The sequence below is a fragment of the Merops nubicus genome, unplaced genomic scaffold (genome assembly GCF_000691845.1).
Source record: "Merops nubicus isolate BGI_N331 unplaced genomic scaffold, ASM69184v1 scaffold10433, whole genome shotgun sequence".
NCBI lineage: Eukaryota > Metazoa > Chordata > Aves > Coraciiformes > Meropidae > Merops > Merops nubicus.
The window spans coordinates 15471-23854 of NW_008600955.1; the positions used below are offsets into that span (position 1 = coordinate 15471).

At 45.7% G+C, this 8384-nt stretch overlaps 1 protein-coding gene across 1 annotated transcript in view; it reads left to right on the forward strand.

Annotated features, from left to right (window-relative positions):
* Positions 1-8378, forward strand: part of LOC103770569 (lamin-B2) — a gene marked incomplete at its 3' end in the record, with an annotated part of 12949 nt that extends 4571 nt beyond the window's left edge. The window contains exons 3-7 of the mRNA XM_008937834.1: positions 500-625; positions 3029-3199; positions 7098-7223; positions 7422-7642; positions 8301-8378. Of these exons, the coding sequence (XP_008936082.1) occupies positions 551-625; positions 3029-3199; positions 7098-7223; positions 7422-7642; positions 8301-8378 (671 nt within the window). The remainder of the gene's footprint in view (positions 1-499; positions 626-3028; positions 3200-7097; positions 7224-7421; positions 7643-8300) is intronic.
* Positions 8379-8384: the final 6 nt, after the last annotated feature.

Below are 8384 nucleotides of genomic sequence, written 5' to 3' on the forward strand. Positions count from 1 at the left end.
CTTTGCATGCCCATCTCGGGTATAAAACTAACTTGTAAGTGAGCTTTGTAAAACCACCAAAGCAACAGGATCTTTTGGAAAGTTTTGCTAGTCAAAAGCAAAAGATCTTCTGTGTTTATATTCATGACATATCAAGTTACTAAATGTTGTCCTTTGAAAGGTGCTTCATAACTTGAAGTTTATGCTGGAGTACCCAGTGGACTATGCTAGCAAGAAAAATACGCAGAATACTGTGCTTGAGGAGTTGTTAATCCTCAGCTCCATTATCATACTGCATTGAAGTAGTGCTACATTTCAAATTGCTGACACACAAGCACTGAAATCTTGCTTTAAGTATTCATAAGCACAAACTCACTTTTCTTGAAATTAGTGGCTTGACATTAGATTTCTTGTTGTGCACACTTGGTCTAAAGATGTCAAACGATGACCATGAGGTATTATGGGTGGAAAATAGGGATCCAGACAAACTGAAATCTTTCTCTTTCAAACTCCTTGCTAGGCTGAAGATGGTCATGCTGTTGCTAAGAAGCAGCTGGAGAAGGAGACACTGATGCGTGTGGACCTGGAGAATCGGTGCCAGAGCTTGCAGGAGGATCTGGATTTCAGGAAGAATGTGTTTGAGGAGGTATTTGTGACCTGGTGATCCTACCATAGTCTGCAGTTTATGTAGCTCTTATTCAGACTGACTATAAAAAATACTACCTAGTTCCAGGTTAGGGAAAATCATCATTATCCATGCTCTAAATGGACTGAGTAATAAAACAGTTAAAGGTTTTGCAGGATTCACATGGTAAATCAGTGGCAGAGCTGGCATGAGGGCTGAGTGACAGGGGTGGTGTTCCATGGGCAGGTGAGCTGGTGCAGCAGCTGAGTCCTGGGGCAAAGGAAAGTCTTGTCCCCTCTCTCTGGACCTGGTTTCATGTCCCTGCTCCTCATCTGCAGCAGCTTTGGTGGTTGCTGGACCTGACTGTAACCTGTTTTCATTGCCAAGGACACCATGCAATTACCCTGCTTTTTGCAGGGCAGTTTTCTGCCTGTGTGGTGAGTTGAGGTGGCTCATAAGGGTTCTAGTGAGGACCAGAGTTTTTGTAGAGTACATAGTGGGAATGGATAGGTGGGGTTGGGAAAGGGAAGCACCTCTCTGTACCAGATGCAAAGTGTTTATTCCATCTTGTGAAAACCACCCCTGATGTTTGATCCTGCTGCAGGCTCTTTCAGTTAGTAGCTGCTGAGCAATTGCCTCCCACCTAATTCTGCTGCATCCTTAATCTCACCTGTGCTAGTTGTGGTGTTTGGTTTGCCATGCACCAAATGATTTCAGCCTGATTAACAAATACTTGTGTTTTTTTTTGGTTGAGTTTAATTTTTGCCATCCAAGTGGCTGAGATCTGTCTTACCATGGAATGAAATGATTGCCCAGACCAGATGAAGGGAGGGGGCAGAGCTGTGTGGCTGAGGACAGGGGCTGAGCAGGGCAAAGAAAGCAGCCAGGTAGCTCCCCCTGAGATGTACTGACCATTGTCTCACTTCCATGCCCTGAAGTAGCTGGATTGCTGCACATGACTCCAAGGACAGACCCTCACCTGGTTGTCAGGCCTTTCAAATAGCTTTGCTCCTTGAGGTGTGTTACTCCAGACTAAAGACAAAGCTAGATGGGACAGCAGGAGCTAACCTTAAAGCTCTCTGTGCTGAAGTGGGGGTGTCTCTTGAGCTGTCCCTGGAGCTCTTTGATCATGTACCAATTCAACACATGGAATTAAAAAGAAATTGGTTTCCTTTAGGTTAGTGAATTCATTTGGTTCAGGGTCCAGAGCTCCACTGGAGTTAGAACACCCTGAGTGGGAGTGTGGGAGGTGAAGCCCACTCACTCTGATGTTGGACTGCTGGATCAGCTCAGCCCTTCACCTGGCACAGTGGAGTCCCCCGTGGTGCTGGTGTGGCCTCTGAGGGCTCATTGCCTGCACTTGCTGAGAGACTGCTGCTTGCTAGTTTTCTTGGCATAAAAAGTCACCCCAGAAGGGAAAGCTGCTTCCAGATTCCATCAGGGCACACTGCTCTGAGTAGAAGTTTCTAAGAGTCTGTAGATAGAGAGTATTTCTGCAAATTAACTTGCAGAGCTGCTCTCAGTTTGTGTTAGCCTGTGATGACTGCAGCTTAGGTGTGCAGAGTCAGCTTTGCTTCACTTGCCTACTGATCCTTCTCCTGCCCTGCTGCTGCCTTCAGGGCTCCTCCCAGCACCCAGAACCACTCCCTTCTTCTTTGTCCTGCCCTGAAGGCAGAAATTGTTTCTTTCTCATACCATGAGTTCAGACCTGGCCAGGTCTCTGCAGGGCTCAACGTGAATAAGTACATGAGTAAGTCTTGCCTTACCAGTTTAGCACCAGTGTTCTAGGTACAAAACTCAAAACTTCTCCCACAATGAAAATTTCTTTGTACAAACTGGCCAGAAAAAAATATATTTGTCTTAAGGATTGCCTGGGTTGCTGCTTTATTTAAATCTAATGAGTGGAAGTCTTCCAGTATATAGAAAAAGATGATCTGCATGTGCTTAAAAGTGAAATTTGAGCATGCAGTTCTCTAATGATGTTTTTTTTCAATATATGCAATGGGCACAAAAGGTGTTAATTTTTATCTGACTCCTTCTAGACTGGTATTGTAATGTAGGGGTGTGTATTGAGAAGGAAAGGGTTTGTAGTGCAGCATATGGAATCTTTCTTGTCTAAAAATTAATGTTTTCTTCTCCCTCCCCTCTCATTTTGACTTTTGTAGCATAGACTAGATACTTCAGCTGTATAAGGATATTTTGGAACCTGTTTTCACACTGGATCCCTTTTAAGAATTGTAACCTGCCAAATGAGAGCAGTGACATGCATCTCTTGGTACATGCAGCAGCTCTTGGGCTGTAAGCCTTACTGCTGCAGCTACTGTATGCTAAATAATTAGTACTGAAATAGTTAATTGTTGTCTGAATGTAATTGCTGCTACTGTTTATCCTTATGTGAATTTGTCTGCTTTTCTGTGTGTGTAGGAAATAAGGGAAACAAGAAAAAGACATGAGCATCGTTTGGTTGAGGTGGACACCAGTCGCCAGCAGGAGTATGAGTCCAAAATGCATCAGGCACTGGAGGACCTGAGAAACCAACACGATGAACAGGTCAAGCTGTACAAAATGGAGCTGGAGCAGACCTACCAGGCCAAGGTAACTACTGCTGTCCATGGCACTGTCTGACAGGAGGTCCAGCTGGTGAGAGAAAACCATTTCTGTCAACCCTACTGTCTTTAAGGAGTCAAACAATTACAGTTTTGAAGAAACTTCATCCCAGTGTTCAGATACTGCCTCTGGATTTTGTGGGCAGATGCATTTCTAGGGAGGGTATAACTGCAGATAGTAGCTAGGAATAGCTTTAGTCAAGAAAGGGCAGTTGGTGAGAAAAGATGTGGAACTGTTGGTCACTGCAGAGGGCACAGTGGGAAGAGTGGATGTCTCACAACAGCTGATGAGATGACATAACTCCTATTGTAAGGGTGTTTTCCTCATGAGAGTAGATCAGTACTTCCCCCAGAACAGAACCTTGCAATAGGTGTGGTACTTCTGCTCTCTGGAGCTCAGGGGAGGGCTGGAGAGCTTGGGGAGTGGGTGCTCTTCAGTGTGGGCTTCTGCCTGGATGCAGTGAGCTTGCAAACTGGTGTGGACATACTGGGAGTGGCTCCATGTCTGAGGGTGCTTTGCCACTTTACTCTTCCTGGGGCTGTTGCAATGTTGATACCAGCCCAAATACTCCTTTAAATGTGTGTGTAAACTGTCCCATTTCAGTGATCTAAGGTCTGGTTTGAAGAAATTACTACATGCAGTTGTGGCTTCATTGGTGGCAGGGAAACTTCAGGCAAGGTATTGGACCTTTTTGACCAGCTTTGGTGATGAAAATCATGGTATATAATTGGAAATCATAGACTGGCTTGAGTTGGAAGGGACCTGCCAAGGTCATCTAGTCCAACCCCCCTGCAGGGACAGGGACATCCCCAGCTAGAGCAGGGTGCTCAGAGCCCCGGCCAACCTCCCCTGGGATGGTGCCAGGGATGGGGCAGTGACCACCTCTGGGCAGCCTGGGACAGGGGATCACCACCCTCAGGGTCAATTTCACCTTTCTTTCTAGTCTACATCTCCATTCTCTTAGTTTAAAACCACCCCCCCTTGTCCTGTTGCAACAAACCCTGCCCAAAAGTCTGTCCCCATCTTTCTGACAGGCCCCTTTAAGTGGTGGTAGACTGCAAGAAGGTCTCCCTGGAGTCTTCTCCAGGCTGAACAAGCCCAACTGTCAGCCTGGGCTCCCAGCAGAGGGGTTCCACCCTTGTGTCATTGTTGTGGCCTCCTCTGAACCTTCTCCAGCAGGTCCCTGTCACTGCTGTGCTGAGGACCCCAGAGCTGCCCCAGCACTGCAGGGGCTCTCCCCAGAGCTGGCAGAGGGGACATGGGAACACAGGAATGATTTAGTCCAGGAGGATGCTTAAACTTCTTAGAAGTATTTGCACCCTGTTGGTTTATCTGCCTGTTATCACAGAGCAGTGGAATGCACATCACTCAAGAGAAAACCAGCAAGATGTTTTAGTGAAGCAAAATATGATTTGAGTTGAGTAAGTTTGAAATTTAACAAAGTTTTAACAGTAGTTTGACAAAGTTCAATAACTTTGGCGAGATTCACTTTAGTGATTGCTGCATGGAAAGAACATACAAAGGAAAACAGTCAGAATGATTCACACAGAGTAAGGAGGAACTCACCTGTAGAGTCTTGGTGTTCAGAGTGGATTCATGTGCTTCCTAAACTCTTTATGGAGCCTAGGTGTGGATGGATCCAATCCTAGTCACAGACTTGGTCAGTGACTTATGTTTAATGGGATTATTCACAGTTTATAATAATAATGTGTAGCTAGGTGGATTCCTAATGTTTCATAGTATTAATTCAGCATGATGACAGCTGCTTGCTGAGGATCTGTTGTGGGTAAAGGGTCTCTCTGCCTTGGTTGAGGAAGGATCTCTTCATCTGAGGTGAGGAATCTCTAACCATGAGAGGTTTCTCTGCTCCCAGGAATCTCCTGGTGTGCAGGCCAGCAGCCAGTCAGGGGAGCTCAGACTGGCCCATCCTTAGGGTGGTATGTGTAGGGTGGAGTAGTTGGCTGCTAGTCAGTAGCATAGACAGGATAGATGTCTTCACTTTGACTCTGGTATCTTGTTCTGTACTTTGGTTATCTTTCACTTCTGGCTTTTGAAACCACCTTTTGAAATATTTTGCAAGACACCTTCACTCCCTTGTACGTGAGCCAGGGTGCCAGTGTACCAGCAGGACAGAAGGCCTGTTGCTCCTTAGCCTGAACCACAGCACGGCCTGGAGTCAAGTGTCTCCATCACAACTGTGCTCATCTCGAGTTAGCAAGTCCCAGGTCACCCAGCACTGGGGCCTGGGAGGAGCAGCAGCTTTGCTACTGGTACACTTGCTGCTCACAGGCTTGTTGTGGGGTTTGTAATGCTCGTTGCCCTGCCTGAAGGAACTAGGCAGCTGCCAGTTTGCTGCTTATTAAAAATATTTGCCAGTAATTGCAGCCACTTCAAATTCCCTTGTGGTGGAGAAATTATAGTGCTGCTAACATGATTGTCCCCACCCTTTACTGAGATTTCCTTTGAATTCTTTGGTTTGATGATTTACAGTTTGAGAAACATTGATCTACAGAGATGTGACTTATTTCTCACAGCAGCAATGATATGGATGATAGATACAGAAAAAAATTATACTCTTGACATTCATGGAAGCTAAAGTGGTGATATTTTTAATGTATTTTTTAATGATATTTTTATACAGTGAGGTACTTGGATTGACTTGTCACAAGCTGAAGAAGATCCAGGGTAGAAGATGCATTTTAGAACCAAAAACAACAACAAAAAAAAAGTCTGTGAAATACAGACTTGGAGAATGAAAATGTGGCAGGATTTGAACAGGGGGATGAATGAGTTGTGCTGTGTATTACATGTTCTGCTTGTAACAGTTCTTAGAATTGGGACAGTTTAGTTCCAGGGTGGCTTCTGTGGTGTGTAGCAGAACCACTGAACTCCAGCTGCAAAGCATGAAAAAGATGCTTTTTCCAGCTGTTCACTTGGATGAAATCTATCATGTAATAGCTTTGAGCTCCCTCGTTGCTGTCAGATCTGGTTAAAATTAGCCACCAGAAGCTTGTTCATTAGTTGGTATTAACTAAAACTGAAAACTCATTGAAGGAAAAGCCAACACAACCAAAAGTCTCTGGGTCAGGATGTCATCTGGAGTCATCAAGGTGGTTCTAGTCCTTGAGAAGGCAGTGCAGGGGAACACAGAGAAGACTAACAAAGTTGAGGGTATGAAACGGGTCCTGCATGAGGAAAGTTTAGAATAAAACTTCACCTGGGAAAAGAGCTGAGAGGAGGGGAAGGTACAGTACCTGTCTGTAAAAGGATAAACAGCTGAGAATGTAAATGAGGAGTGATTTTTTATTTTTAGTAGAAACAGAGACAGTGAATGTCCAGAGGCAGATTCTGAAGAAACAAAAGGTTGTTCTTTATTAATATAAATCCAAAAAGCAGAGAGAGAAATTCCTGCCTGGAAAATCCGCTGAGAAATAGTAAACACCAAAATACTGTCTGGCTTGGGTTGCAAATGGGCAGCTGAGACTTAATACCTGTGGAATGTTTTGTTCAGCTCAGGCCCTTGGCATCAGGGGAACTGTTAGACCAGGGCATGAACCAGGAGGCTCTGACCAGTGTGACCGTGGTACGACAGATGGGCAGGTGGCACCATGCCCTGAACCTGAGTGCTTGGAAACTCAGGCTGCTGCTTTGATGGGAGGGCTGATAGACTGTTCTTCAATAGCATCAGCACATCCTGCAGGGGCAGGACTGAAAGAGGTTTTCCTGGTCCTTAGGGCATTTCCTTCATGTTGTGCAATTCTTGCTATAAACTTACGTGCTATCAATTTAAAATTATTTAAGAGTAGGTAGCTTACATTTTTTTACCAGAAGGATATTTGCAGGATCTAACTCGGTGCGAGTGACTGGTATAAAATCTGCCTTCCAGCTGGAGAATGCCAAGCTGTCCTCTGACCAGAATGACAAAGCTGCTGGTGCAGCCCGGGAGGAGCTGAAGGAGGCTCGCATGAGGATAGAGACCCTCACCTACCAGCTCTCTGCCCTTCAGAAGCAGGTAAAGGCACTGAGCTTGCTGCCAGCTCCAGCACAGAGCACGCTGTCGTTTGCATATATTAGCATTTCTGTCCCTTCAAGTTTTCTGAGCTTTTACAGAGAGAAATCCTCATTCTTTTGAGTGGGTGGTGAATTTTTAGCTTTTTTCCTGTACCCACAGGGATGCTGAGGGGGGTTTTGTGTTGTGCTCCCTCCCTAGGCCAGTGCAGCGGAAGATCGCATTCGGGAGCTGGAGGAAATGATGGCTGGGGAGCGGGAGAAGTTCAGGAAGATGCTGGATGCAAAGGAGAGGGAAATGACAGACATGAGGGACCAGATGCAGCAGCAGCTCACAGAGTACCAGGAACTGCTCGATGTGAAACTGGCACTGGACATGGAGATCAGCGCGTACCGAAAACTGCTGGAAGGGGAAGAGGAAAGGTAGGGACAGATTCCACACACTGTTCTTGGGACTAGCAAGTATTCTTGTCGTTTCTTAAGGCTTTTTTTTTTTTAACCATTTGAGCAGGAACACCCAGATTTTCACTGAGGTCATACTGGCTTTATACCACAGTGTGTTGGATGGAACACATACATTGGAACACTTGAAGACCACCTTTATTTTATTTGGGGGTTTATTATAGTAGATTTTCATTGAGGTCATAGTGGCTTTATACCACAGTGTGGATGGAACACATACATTGGAACACTTGAAGACCACCTTTATTTTATTTGGGGGTTTATTATAGTCTTGGAGTATATCATTCTATGCCTGACATTCATATATTTTTCTTTAGGTGTTTGTAGTTTTGCATTTTCTTGTTTCTAAATTGTGGCCCAAGAATAGCATGTTTAGCAGTAGATATGCTGGAGGGGAGGGTTAGATGGCCTGTGTTGCTCTCACTAGCACTGCTTTCCATGTCACATAATCACACTACCAAACACTCAGGGATGGGTGCTCCCCCTGCCCTCCTGACACTGCCAGGCTGCTCTCAGCCCTGGGGCGAGTGAGTCAGGTCACCGCGCCTGTTGTAGCGTTGTTGCTTTGCGTGTGGTCCCCCAGACACCCTAATTACAACGCTCTCTTCCTGGTGCCAAGGTTGAAGCTGTCCCCCAGCCCCTCCTCGCGGGTGACGGTGTCCCGGGCCACCTCCAGCAGCAGCAGCAGCAGCACCTCGCTCGT